Here is a 14,615-nt window from a genome sequence, read left to right on the forward strand (position 1 = left end):
ATTAAGGAATTCATGGCTAAACAAATGATGACTTAAAGACTTGTTTGTCCTAAAGCTCAAATTCACTCACTTCGCAATGCCAGGTTTCGGCATCAAAATCCTGCACCTCAAATCTTTAAGAATTAGTGCCTTTAAGAATGCCAGTGGTAGCCTGGATCGTCCATGCTATCTTGTTTTTTAAATTTTAAATCACAGGAATGGAAAGGCAACATATAGACTTCACACTTGGCACAAATAGCAACTTGAAATGATTATTTAACAGACCAGTAACACAAGGAGAAAGCTTTGACGTTTCTCTCTGTCCACTCCACTTCCAGTGACTTCTTTGCCGTTGTTGGTATTTAACAGGAAATAATCAATTAGTTGAGGAGCAGGAAGCAGGGGAAATTTTAATAATTCTGGTGCCAGAGATCATTTTGTATAAAGATGATCTTCCACAAGCAACCTATACCCATAGTACCACTAGAAGAGTTTTTAATGTTTAGTATTTCCATCAAGCTATTATTCTTTGAACCCAATAGCCAAAAGATAAGAGGGAAGATATTTATCCCCTCTGAAACTTATTATTTCAAAAAGTCTAGAGAAGAGTTTCTCAACTTTGATAATTTGATGGGTGAAGATCAACTCCAGCATGGCTAGGGAGTTGTACAAGTGGAACAAACCATCTTAACATTACCAAGGTTGGAAAACACTGGTGTAAAGCATCATATACAGGTGCCTGCTTGCATTTAAAAGTCTTACTCAAAGGATGAGGACGGAAGTAGAATAACAACTCTCTTCCAATGTCTAGAGCAGAGATCTTCAAACTTGGCAATTCTAAGACTTGTGGACTTCAACTCTCAGAATTCTCCAGCCAGCATAGGGTTAGGGTTAGGTCCACAAGTCTTAAAGTTGCTAAGTTTGGGAAGCTCTGGTCTAGAATGTCCTCCTGGGCTGTCTGGATACCAAATCAATTGAAGTGCTACATATATTCTGTGAAAAGCCCTACTAAAAATGTTCCCCCAATCTGCTATTTTAATGTCCATTTCTACTGAAAAGGGGAATTAACTCCCACTGCAGTCGCTGCCTTCAGAAATATCGTTTTATTATAAGAAGGAAAGAGAATGTTTATCTGTCTCCCTCTTGCATTTCAGGATGCTATCTCGCCTTCTGCCGCCAGTTCCAGGTCCCAAAATAAAAGGCTTGGATGCTCAATTGTTACAGGTGAGCTGTTAAAGGAGAATTTGGATTTTCACCAGCAGAATTGTTTATGTTTGCTTTACTTTGGTCACATGTTCTTTGACCAAAAAAGAACATCAAGCAATGAACATTTTGCCTTCCAAATGGATAATTTTTCATCTCTTACTATTCTGCTATTATTATGATAAAGTGTTCTTTTTTATCATGGCAATCTAGTCGACCCAAATATGGGAGGGAGCATGCTGCTTACTTTTTTGTTATTATGATCACCTCTCTACTAGGAAAGCCTTTGCACAACTTCAGTTGCGCCCTTTCCCAGATTGTGAGTCCTTATACTCAGTCACTCATGCCTTGATCATTTTGTGTTTGGACTTCTGCAATGCAGGCTACGTGAGTCTGCCCTTGAAAAGCATTTGGAAGTTACAGCTGGCACAGAATACAGCTACACAGACAATTCTTGGCCGAGGTGGGTTCCTACTGGTTCTAACTGGTTCTTTCGAACTGTTAGTAAACTGGTGATGATGTCATGGAGCCGGTTCTGTTGGTGCCGGTCCATGGGTGCCCCCATCTTGGATTTTGCTTCTGCACATGCACAGAAGATCATTTTTGCTTCTGCACATACGCAAAAGTTATTTTTTTTATTCCTGTGGGCGCACGACTTGTGAACCTGAGTGAACCAGCAGCAAAAAGGATCCACAACCCACCCGTTTTTTGGGGATCCTAGGGTAGCCCATGTAACACTTCTGTTGCAGAGCTGCACTGGTTGCAGATCTGCTTCCAGCTCCAATTCAAGGAGTTGTTTATTACTTTTAATGCCCTTTAATGCTCTGGGACCAGGCTACTGAGGAGCCTTCTCCCCCCAGTGGGATTGACCTGCCCCATTTGCCCTGGCAGAAGGGGCATGCTCTGGATCCTGAAAGCCAAGGAATTTTGCCTAGCAGGTTTCAGGAGAAGAGCCTTGTCTGCTGTGGCTCCTTCCCTGTGCAATATTTTGTCCCTTAAGGGTCTATGGAGATTGTCTCAATCATCCAGGTCATAGCTATCCCAAAGGTGGTTTTTCAAGAGGCAACTGGACTTCCTGGTTTTTCTCTGAAGGCATTTTACTTCTCATTCTTGGATGAGAGGCGAAATGTCTTCAAAGAAAAGCTAGAAAGTCCAATTGACTCTTGAAAAAGCACCTTTGGGACATGCCCTTTAAGGTGAGGTTAATCCCCAGCTTTCAAAACCTGACTCTGCCTATTTATTTATTTATTTATTCATTCATTCATTCATTCATTCATTCATTCATTCATTTATTTATTGGATTTGTATGCCGCCCCTCTCCGAAGACTCGGGGCGGCTAACAGCAATAATAAGACAGCATATAATAATAATCCAATACTAAAAACAATTAAAAACCCATTATAATAAAAACCAAACAGATATACAGACATACCATGCATAAAATTGTAACGGCCTAGGTGGAAAGAGTATCTCAGTTCCCCCATGCCTGGCGGCAGAGCTTACGAAAGGCAAGGAGGGTGGGGGCAATTCTAATCTCTGGGGGGAGTTGGTTCCAGAGGGCCGGGGCCGCCACAGAGAAGGCTCTTCCCCTGGGTCCCGCCAAGCGGCATTGTTTAGTTGACAGGAGAAGACCCACTCTGTGGGACCTAACTGGTCGCTGGGATTCGTGCAGCAGAAGGTGGTCCCGGAGATGCATTGGCCTGGGGTCCCAAAAGGTGCAATCCATTCTGGAGATAGTTAGCAGATTAAGAAAAGACCCCATTCCCATCTCAATTTGTAGTCATCCAGAGCGCATTTTGTCTTTCTCCAGGCAGGAAAGACTGAAGAATTGCTGAGTGCTCTCGATTGCCAGGGTTTCCCTCCAACTTCAGACTCTGATGACCTGCTGATTGAATTTTTGGAGATAGACGACAGTGAAGATCAGCAGCTAATGCCAAATCGTGGAAAGGTTCACCCCAATAAGCATGTCAGCCCAGCACATCAGGACATCGACTCCGATTCAGGAAGAGGAAGCTGTGAGAGTCCATCTCTCGTGCTAGAGAAATATAAGGAAGCCACAAAACTTCCCCCTACAGCAGAAGTCCCAGATCCTGATGATGTTCAAAGGAACAGTGATAGAAAAAAACTCTCAGAAACATTAAAACTAGAGCCTGAAACGCATCTCTCATGGTTGACCAGGAGTCCAAAGTCATCTACATGGCCTGCAGACCAGCCGGGGCATTCTCACACACAAAAGAGTTCCTCTCATGATGCCATAGATATCTGCAAAAGGATACTCAAGGCCACAAATGTAAAAAGGTCACCCGTTTTGGGGAGAAGTGAAGGAAAGCCTCCTGAACCCATTGAGACTATCAACAAAGTAAAACCAGGCCAACTGGTGGAGGATGAAGCCAATTTAACTCTAAATTCTCAGCACAATCAAGAAGCCTTCTGGTTATCTTCTCCAGAGCAGTTGCCTTTTATATCTACAAAGCCACTGGATTATATAGAGATCCACAAAGTCAGGAGCAACGGAACGTTGGCTGTGCTACCCAAGCAGAAAGAAAAGGTTGACAAAACTGAAAAGGCTCCTCTCCCTGCAGATTCAAAAGAATACTCCAAGGTGTCAACTGTTGTAGCTAATCACATTCTGCTGCTATTGTCAGAGACCAAAACAGAGAAGTCCTTGCCTTCTTTTCAGGAACCGCTCAAGGAGTCCAATCCAGAAAGCCAGGCTGAGAAAAACACAATCTACTGCCTGCCCGTTCCCAACACATGCAAAATAGAGATTGGGGGTTTAGATTACATGGATCCAAATAACTTTATGCCAGCCTTTCATTAACAAAACAAGTTGAAATCCCCAGGTGACACAAGGAAAATAAACTTTCTTGGCATAAAACTAACGTATTTTTCAGCGTATAAGAAACCCCCCCCCCAAAAAAGAGGGTGAATATTTGGGTGCGTCTTATGCACCGAATGTAGCCACGCCCATGTGCTGGCCCGCACTCTTTGGCCTCTGCCTCCCAGCAATTTGCCTCCTTGCAGCAAACAGCCTGTTTCCGCTTCAGCACAGCCTGATTAACACAAGCAGCTGATTCTCAGTTGGATCGGCCTCCCAACCATCAGCTGTTTCAGCTGCAGGGGTTGCCGTTGACTACTGCTGCTTTCGCGCCCCCCATTTTTGGCCTCTGTTTCCCACCCATTCCAATCCAATCCCCACTGCCCGGAACAGGTGGGAAATGGTCATTAAGAACAGACACAGGGAAAATTCACCTTTCTGTCTGTGATTAAGAGAATTGTTTTGGGGAAGTCTGACTTCAAGGAAAGTACAGTGATACCTCGTCTTACGAATTTAATTAGTTCCGGGATGAGGTTTGTAAGGTGAAAAGTTTGTAAGATGAAACAATGTTTCCCATAGGAATCAATGGAAAAGCGATTAATGCGTGCAAGCCCAAAACTCACCCCTTTTGCCAGCCGACACGCCCATTTTTGCGCTGCTGGGATTCCCCTGAGGCTCCCCTCTATGGGAAACCCCACCTCCAGACTTCCGTGTTTTTGTGTTGCTGCAGGGGAATCCCAGCAGGGGAATCCCAGCAGCGCAAAAACGGGTGCTTCGCTGGCAACGGAAGTCCGGAGGTGGGGTTTCCAGCGAGGGGAACCTCAGAGAAATTGCAGCATCGCAAAAACACGGATATCCTTGAAACCCCACCTCCGGACTTCTGTGTTTTTATGATGCTGCAATTTCGCTGAGGCTCCCCTTGCTGGGAAACCCCACCTCCGGACTTCTGTTGCCAGAGAAGCACCCGTTTTTGCACTGCTGGGATTCCCCTGCAGCATCGCAAAAACACAGAAGTCCAGAGGTGGTGTTTCCCATGGAGGGGAGCCTCAGGGGAATCCCAGCAGTGCAAAAACGGGCGCTTCGCTGGCAACAGAAGTCCAGAGGCGGGGCATCCCAGTGGCGGCAGCTTGGGTTTGTAAAGTGAAAATAGTTTGGAAGAAGAGGCAAAAAAATCTTAAACCTCGAGTTTGTATTTGTATGACGAGGGGTTTGTAAGACGGGGTATCACTGTATATCTTGTGATTTTATTTCAAACTGCAACCTATTTCATGTATGTCTGATATGTCTTATCAAAAATGATGGAAGTATCAATAATTTGTGGTTAAGCGGTGATTGGGCGCCCTGGGGTGAAGGCTACAATACATATGCAACCCACCATTTTTGCTTCTTATTTATTGAGCCATGACATCTGATACCACGTAGAAGAAATATGCAAAATCAAAAATCCTGCATTTAAAAAACGTTCCTTTTTCAAGTGCCGCAGAACTGTTATCACTCTCAAATTTCTGGTGACCCTTTTCTACCCCCATCCTTCCTCGTCACCATTTGAGAGAGGGGCGTTTCCTGCCTGGTCTCCTTTATTCCTACCAGATGCAAAAGACTGATGGCATTACCATAGTTTACTCTAAGCTGAGCAGTGAGCAATCGCTCACTTAAAAATCATCATCAACTCAGAGTTTTCCAAACCTGCCCAGAAGCCGAGAGGGAAAGAGTGAGAGGGAAGGAGAGAGAGAGGAAGAGAGGAAGAGAGAGAAACAGATAGAAAAAAGAGAGGAAGGAAAAGAGAAAGAAAAAGAATGGGAGTAAGGAAGAGAGAAAGAAAATCAAAATCTAGTTTGAAACTAGCTCAACTATTTAAGTGGCATTTTGATATTGATAGAGTTGCCCTGTTATGAGCTCACTGTTATAGACACACAGTACAGTATTTTATTTTGAAATTCTCTGAGGCAAAACAGGGTCAGTTTTTTATTTGTTTGTTTGTTTGTTTGTTTGTTTGTTTGTTTGTTTATTTATTTATTATTTCTGTGCTGCCCAGTCCCGAAGGGACTGCCACTCAGACACTATACTTTTCCGCCCACCCCCCAAAAGAATTAGAGGGAACACTGGGCATTACAGTAAAGAACTTTCAGTAGCTGCCATTTATATTTAAAAAGGAAAATATTGGTAGCTTAGGGTTTACATGAGGGACCCTTGGTGTTCTCTGAGTTTGGTGGTTTTATTCAGATGTTTCCTTACCCAAACGAGATAGTCTAGCACTGATGATGTTACCTGGTTTGGATTTAAGAAACATCTGTGAGAAAACAAACAACTTCAGAGAACACCAAGGACCCCTCATTTGAACCATGAGTTACAAATATAGTGGTATCTCTACCTAAGAATGCCTCTATGTATGAACTTTTCCAGATAAGAACCGGGTGTTCAGGATTTTTTTGCCTCTTCTCAAGAACCATTTTCCACTTACAAACCCGAGCCTCCAAAACTGTAACCGGAAAAGGCAGGGAGAAGCCTCCATGGGGCCTCTCTAGGAATCTCCTGGGAGGAAACAGGGCCAGAAAAGGTGGGGAGAAGCCTCCGTGGGACCGCTCTAGCAATCTCCTAGGAGGAAACAGGGCCAGAAAAGGCGGGGAGAAGCCTCCATGGGGCCTCTCTAGGAATCTCCTGGGAGGAAACAGGGCCAGAAAAGCTGGGGAGAAGCCTCCATGGGGCCTCTCTTGGAATCTCCTGGGAGGAAACAGGAACGGAAAAGGCGGGGAGAAGCTTCTGTGGGGCCTCTCTAGGAATCTCCTGGGAGGAAACAAGACCGGAAAAGTCAGGGAGAAGCCTCCGTGGGCCTCTCTAGGAATCTCCTGGGAGGAAACAGGGCCTCCACCCTCCCTGTGGTTTCCCCAACCGCACACATTATTTGCTTTTACATTGATTCCTATGAGGAAAATTGCGGCTTCTTACAAACTTTTCTACTTAAGAACCAGGTCACGGAGCAAACTAAGTTTCTAAGTAGAGGTACCACTTTATTCTCACTGTATTCTCATCTAGCATTGATTATGTTACCTAGTTTGGGTAATGAAAAAAACCAAATGCAAAAACCAAACGCAGAGAGAAGCAATGACTCAGCCATTTATATTTCTCACGGTGACCTAAATCTGTGCTTATATTGCTCTGCTGAAGTATGGGCCATTAAGTCTGGGTGCGATAGGTATATTTGCTCATAGATCAGCATAGCAATATAAAAGCACAGATCAGATCTGGATCACAATTAGAAATATAACGGGTGGGGTTGTTGGTGCTCTCTGAGTTTGGTTGTTTTAATGCAGATGTTTCATTGCCCAATGAAGAGCTTGGTTGATGCATTAAACCATCTCAAGAACGGTGTAAGTACAGGTAGTCCTTGAGTGATTGAGTTAGAGACAACCATTGCAGGATGCTAAGATGTCTGACCACCTTCGCAGTGTTTATTGCTTTTTGTACAGAAAAGAGCAACAGCATTTTCATTGGTGAATTCTCCCCGCAAATCCTTAAGAACATCCTGTTGATACAACCTAGGTGAGATCACGTACCAGCCAGGGATAATGTCCTAAATCATCCTGGCCATGTGAACTGGGTGAGATCATGTAAGCATAAGAGGCCTGTTTGAGGTAGGCAGTTTGCTTCACACAACCTCCACATGGCCTCTATCTCTACGTCTCAACTCTTTTATTTTGTTAGACAATACATTGCCATAAGTGGGGTTAATAATCAGACGAATATCCCTGCAATTGCTTATACAGGGCAGAAATCTGATCCTGGGGCAACATGGGAGGAGTTTGGGGTGAAAAGATGTGATATATATGTACTGTACGTATAAATAAGGAAGAACTTTCTGACTGTCAGAGCCATCAACCAATGGAACGGCCTGCCAGCGGAGGTTATGAATGCCCCAACTCCCGACATATTCCAATTGAGCCGAGGTAGCGCAGTGCAGTACTGCAGGCCACTAAAGCCGACTGTAGATCTGTAGGTCAGCGGTTCAAATCTCATCACCAGCTCAAGCTTTCCATCCGAGGTGGGTAAAATGAGGACCCGGATTGTGGGGGCAATATGCTGGCTCTGTTAAAAAATGCTATTGCTAAAATGTTGTAAGCTGCCCTGAGTCTAAGGAGAAGGGTGGCATAAAAACTCGAATAAATAAGTAAATATTCAATAGGAGTTTGGACTGCCACCTGGCTGGGGAGGTGTAGGGTTTCCTGTGTGAGCAGAGAGTTTATTTTATTTATTTATTGATTAATCAGATTTGTATGCCGCCCCTCTCCGCAGACTCGGGGCGGCTCACAGCAATAATAATACAATGTAAACAAATCTAATATTCAAGTTAATTTAAAACCCCAATTTAGAAACCAATCATACATACTGACATACCATGCATACATTTTATAAGCCTAGGGGGAGGGAAAGTCTCAATTCCCCCATGCCTGACGACAGAGGTGGGTTTTAAGTAGCTTACGAAAGGCTAGGAGGGTGGGGGCAACTCTAATATCTGGGGGGAGTTGGTTCCAAAGGGTTGGGGCCGCCACAGAGAAGGCTCTTCACCTGGGTCCCGCCAAACGACATTGTTTAGTTGACGGAACCCGGAGAAGGCCAACTCTGTGGGACCTAACTGGTCGCTGGGATTCGTGCGGCAGAAGGCGGTCCCGGAGATATTCTGGTCCGGTGCCATGAAGGGCTTTATAGGTCATAACCAACACTTTGAATTGTGACCGGAAACTGATCGGCAACCAATGCAGACTGCGGAGTGTTGGTGTGACATGGGCGTATTTAGGAAAGCCCATGATTGCTCTCGCAGCTGCATTCTGCACGATCTGGAGTTTCCGAACACTTTTCAAAGGTAGCCCCATGCAGAGAGCATTACAGTAGTCGAGTTGGACTTGATAACCTGCAAGGTCCCTTTCAACTCAAATAAATAAATAAATATTTTGAAAAAGGAAGGAAGACACTGAACAAAGCAGCATCCACCAATCAAAATAACCCAAATAGAACTTTTGTGGATTCCAGCACGTTGCATCCGCCCAGCCAAGGTTGGGGCATCAGACCCTGAATCCCATCCCAAAAATGACAAATGTGACTCTCCGGACAGCACAGCGACCAATTCGATCCCATCATACCAGTCACATGGGGAGATGTAAAGAACTTGACCGCCAAAGTGAAGGCAGTGTTGCAGCCACAACAAGCAGAACAACCTCCCCCTCCCTCAAGAACTTATGCACTGCCATTTTTGTGGTTTTAACTGCAAATTCCTTAGCCATAATTTGTCTGTGTTTGATTGTCAATAGCTGCCCTTTGACAGCAGCAGCTGTCACCCCACGCAAACATTCGCTCGAACAACGAATGAAGCAAAACCTATGGGTACAGCTAGCTAACATCACACAAAATGATGTCTTTTGTTTATCTAAAACATATGATGTGGGAAATTTGCTTTCTATATGTTTAGTCTGTGTTTGTGCACCCCCTCTGCAATAATTCAAAACTTCACTGGCTTGGGTTTTGCTCAATCGTGTTGCAGGAGAAACTACGATGAAATCTCCAGGTGGTTTTCCTTTAGGCAATAAATCAAGTAATGGATTACATAAATGTGTAGGTAAAAAAAATTATGGCAAATCCCAATTGTGGGTGTCTAACTGATGCAAATTGACCAGCTGCAAAATAACCTTGGATAAACTCAAGGAAAAACTGGAGCAAAATAGTATTGCAATGTTTTATGCCCTAAATAAAGATAGGGAGAGTGCAGCTGTATCTTTTCTGGGGCAATCTGCAATCCATAAATACTTAAATTATTTTGTATTCCAAAAAGCCAATTAGATTGTATCTTTGGGGCGCCAATTAAAATATCGTCCACATAATGATACATCAAAGCCAATGGATAGCGTTTGCGAAAAGGGGCTAAGGCTGCAGCAACATATGTGGGACTATTCAATGTTCCCTGTAGTAAAACTGTTTATTAGGTTCTGAATGATTCACTGCAGGCACAATAAATGTGAATTTTTCCTGATCAGGGGGCATAGAGGAAAAAACAAACCTTTAAATCAATTACCCAAACCCGTACAATTGATCGGGAATGAAAACTCCCCCCAAATTAAGGGCATGCACAGCACAGTGGTGTTTAAATTCACTCTCCTAAGCTACATATTGCATTGGAGTAAGTAACATGAAAAATAGTTTTCCAATCTTCAAGTACTAAGCACTGAGGGGCCACCCACCGTCAGCGCCACCAGTATGCTCCCGGCAGCAGGCGCGTCTGGCATGGGCATGTGCGGTTGTCTGGCCCCAGGTGCGAGATTCGGCTTTTGCATGTGCACAGAAGCAAAATCTCACACGAGGATGCTCATACGTGAGATTTCAGCAATTTTCACCGATTTCTTTGATTCCGCGCATACGCAGAAGCAAAAAAAGCCTGAAGATTACCGAGATCTCACTAGTGGGAGCATTCTTATGTGAGATTTTGCTTGCTGCGTATGCGCAGCAGCTGAATGTCGTGGGGATGAATTGGTGCACAACTGTGCACGCATCACCATTTTTGCTAACTAATCAGCGATCCCAGTCGTGCAGGCTGTGGCCCATTACTGGTACTAAGATATGCTTTATCATAGTGGCTTCCAACATTCCCTGCACATGGGTACTTCCCAGCCCCATGTCTCTTATTCCTTTTTAAAGTTCCATTAAATTTGCATATGACAAAGGGCGATATTCTACTATTTGATCTCCATTCTGATCGACTTGTCCCCTGGCATGCACTGGACAAACAAAAAGCATACTGATAATTTCTTCTATATTTTATCCCCCCTCCCTTTGTCTAATTGTTCCTCTAATATTTGCCTTATGGGGGTATACAATGGCCGTGGAGAAGCAAAAGAATTAGCTTCTTTGAAACAGGAGGAGCTGAAGGTCCAATTGGAGAGGATTTTGGGGTGATAATTTTTATCTGATTGTAATCAGCTGGTAGTTCATTGTTGTCCTGTCTAAGAATCAAAGCCAATTCTTTCCATTGCTTGACGGCATTGATACCATAGATGTAATATCTGTCCTGGAACCCAGGTTTCAAGATGTAAAGTAGGCCCTATCTTTATCCAATCCCTTAAATGGAGCATCCCATGTTCTAGTTACAGTGGTACTTCGACATATGAGTTTAATTCGTTCCAGACCCGAGCTCGTAAGTCGATCAATTCACATCTCGAACGAATGCCTTTAGACTTTGTTTTTCGTGCCGAGATAACTGGAAGCAAGGAGATTCTTGCACCACCTAGTGGAAGCTCGGCTTGTATCCCGAATTTGAGCTCGGGTGTCAAACAGAAATTTCGCTCGCGTCACGGCTCATAACCTGGAATACTTGCATGTGGAGCAGCTCGTATCTAGAGGTACTACAGTACCAGGAACACTACCTCCTCCCTACCTCCTCAACCACCTTCCTTATGTCCACCTCAGATTTATTTATTTATTTATTTGATTTTTATGCCGCCCTTCTCCTTAGACTCAGGGCGGCTTACAACATGTTAGCAATAGCACTTTTTTAAACAGAGCCAGCCTATTGCCCCCACAATCCGGGTCCTCATTTTACCCACCTCGGAAGGATGGAAGGTTGAGTCAACCTTGAGCCGGTGATGAGATTTGAACCGCTGACCTACAGATCTACAGTCAGCTTATGTAACAGGAATCGGAGTTCCTGTACATGCTTATGCTGGTATTGAGATAGATTGCAACCCATACTTACCAGTGAGGGGACCTGAAGCCGAAAGATGAAGATACACCTAGGGGTCTGTTAATGTTAAATGTTAAATAGGTTGGGCTGTTGCTTCCTACAGGGGTGGTGGTGATAGAGCCCCATCTTTGGTGCCAGATGATAGAGTTAGAGACACGTCATTGCTGGATACTAAGTTGTCTGACCGCCTTTGCAGTGTTTGTTGCTTTTTATATAGTTTTCCAAGCAGCAAAAGGTAGAAAAGAACAACAGCATTTTCACTGGTGAATTCTCCATGCAAATCCTTAAGAACATCCTGTTGATACAACCTAGATGAGATCACATACCAGCCAGGGGTAATGTCCTAAATCATCCTGGCTATGTGAACTGGGTGAGATCATGTAGGCATGAGAGTCCCATTTGAAGTAGGCAGTTTGTTGCACACAACCTCCACATGGCCCCTATACACTCGAGTTATGACCACAATGGAGCTGAAAATTTATGTTGCAGAGTGAAACATTTGTTAAGTGAGTTTTGCCCCATTTTACGGCTTTTCTTCCCACGGTTATTAACTGAATTACAGCAGTTGTTAAGATAGCAACACGGTTGTTCAGCAACTAATTTTTTATCGAGTTATAAGAAAATAAGATACAATATTTGAAAGTAAATTGGAAAAACTGGGGGAGGGGAAGTAAGGAAGGGAACGTTGATACTATATATGTTGACAGCAACAAGATTATTATATGCTCAAACATGGAAGGACACTTTGATTCCTACCATGGATGAATGGCTGCAGAAGCTGATGGAATTGGCTGAAATGTCCAAGTGCCGCTTCTATGTTGGATGAGGCAGGCAGGGTTCCCATGGGTACCATTCGTTGGGGGTCAAGGGAAAGGGAGGGTTCTACCTTCTCTTTCTGCTCAAGATCCCCATGTACAATTGGTGGGCCACTGAGTGATACAGAATGCTGGACTCGATGGGCTTTGGCCTGATTCAGCATGGCTCTTCTTAGATTCTTATGAAATGGCAAAAATGACTATTTTGATTAAAGAAAAAATATAAGTGCTTTTGGAAGCTGCTTCTGACCTTAGTGCTTGAAGTAGAAAAGAATGAAATCTTGATTTGGGGTTTTGGTAGATCTTTATAGAAATGGCTAGTTTATATTATTATGAAAAAAACAAAAGGTTGTGGTTTGAAGTTAATGCAATAGATGAAGTCAGAAGTCAACCCTTTTTCTTTTTTCCTAACTAACTGCAAAATGATTATTAAGTGAATCCAGATTGTCTGTTGACTTTGCCTGTAGGAAGGTCGCGAAAGGGGATCACGTGACCTTGGGATGCAGCAACCGCCACGAATATAAATCAGCTGCCAAGCAGCTGAATATTGATCGCGTGACCAGTGACGGTCGTAAGTGTGAAAAATGGTCATAAGTCACTTTTTTCAGTGCCGTTGTAACTGAACGGTCACTAAATGAACTGTTGTAAGTCGAGGACTACCTGTAATAGAAGGATTGTGGCACTTTGCGGGGAATTTGTTGTTGATGCCTATGTTGGGTCATTCTTTGACCCACCCAAAGCAGGATGCTTTCCTGTTGCTTCAGTAGAATAAAGATGACGCTTAACCAAACAAATCCCTGAATTCCATGACAGAAAATGGACACCCATCACACGCTGACTCGTGGTATTCTGTTGTTACTCATGTGGGTTCTATGATACGCTGCTAGTGAAAATTTGCTAATTTATGTCACATGCTGCTATGTACGTTAACACATTTAAGAAGCTCACAAAAGGAGATGTTGTTATTTCTCTGCTTTTTGCCTATTAAAAAAACCCCCTATTTTTATAAATGTTTAAAAACTTACCTCATTGTAAACCAGTGGTCTTCAAACTTGGCAACTTTAAGACTTGCGTACTTCAACGCCCAGAAGTCCACAAGTCTTAAACGTTGCCAAGTTTTGAGGGCCCTGTTCTAAGCTATTAAAATATACCTAACTAGAGAGAGTGGGAAAATTGTGCCTCTCATCTGGCTTTGGTGTGTTAGGTTCTTGAATTCCTTTTTTGATTGAGCTCATTACAAAAAAATCTCCCTTGGTACTGAGAGGACTTACAAAATAAATGATTTTCAAATTGCAGCCTTCGGAGGAAAGAGGAGATTTAAACGAGCCAATTTCTACGTCATTCTAACTTAAGAGTTCAATTCAATTTCATCTCTTGCCTTATGGTACATAATAAAAAAGCTACTTTAATATAGCCCCTGTGTACTTTTGCAGATTATTTTTCTATTCTAAATATTTATTTTCTAACTTCCCAGAGCTATAGGTGTATTTATCCAGAGTTTTATTGTCTATTATTTTATTTTATTTTGGCCTCTGCAAAGCTGGAAAAAAAACACCAGAGGATGTTACTATGTTTTATAATAAAAGATTGCTGTTCGAATAGAGCTGGATTTGCACCATTATATTTATGAGGTCTTCGGCTTTTGTGGTTCGCTGCGTGGGCTGGCAATGCCCAGCTTTATCAGGGTGGGGAAAAGCTTCCGAGCGATGCTGTTGAATTCCGAAGCCATTTGAATGCAAAGCACGCAAGCTTGAAGAAGGGGGCTGTAGAAGCGCCTCCGTCTGTGAGGGTCTCTTTGTGCCAAAAAGCATGTATTCTCCACGGGAGTCAGAAGTTCAAGAGTGAGAGTTCTAGCGGTAAACCTGCCAGCATTTTTCTCATGTTGTAGTTCAATTAATCATTTTGGCCCGAAGAAAATATTAGAAAAGCTTATGCATAAGAGATGTATTTATTTATATTTCTATGCCGCCCAACCCCTAGGGCAGTGATGGCGAACCAATGACACCGGTGCCACAGGTGGCACATGGAGCTATATCTACTGGCACGCAAGCCATTGTCCAAGCTCAGCTCTAACGTG

At 43.4% G+C, this 14,615-nt stretch overlaps 1 protein-coding gene across 1 annotated transcript in view; it reads left to right on the forward strand.

Moving 5' to 3' along the window:
* The window catches only part of PRLR (prolactin receptor), a 193,419-nt gene extending 189,355 nt beyond the window's left edge, over positions 1-4,064 (forward strand). Inside the window, exons 15-16 of the mRNA XM_070743460.1 lie at positions 1,134-1,203; positions 2,993-4,064. Of these exons, the coding sequence (XP_070599561.1) occupies positions 1,134-1,203; positions 2,993-4,003 (1,081 nt within the window). The 3' untranslated portion in view covers positions 4,004-4,064. The remainder of the gene's footprint in view (positions 1-1,133; positions 1,204-2,992) is intronic.
* The last annotated feature ends 10,551 nt before the right edge of the window (positions 4,065-14,615 follow it).

The sequence above is a fragment of the Erythrolamprus reginae genome, chromosome 2, assembly GCF_031021105.1.
Source record: "Erythrolamprus reginae isolate rEryReg1 chromosome 2, rEryReg1.hap1, whole genome shotgun sequence".
In the NCBI taxonomy this organism is placed as follows: domain Eukaryota; kingdom Metazoa; phylum Chordata; class Lepidosauria; order Squamata; family Dipsadidae; genus Erythrolamprus; species Erythrolamprus reginae.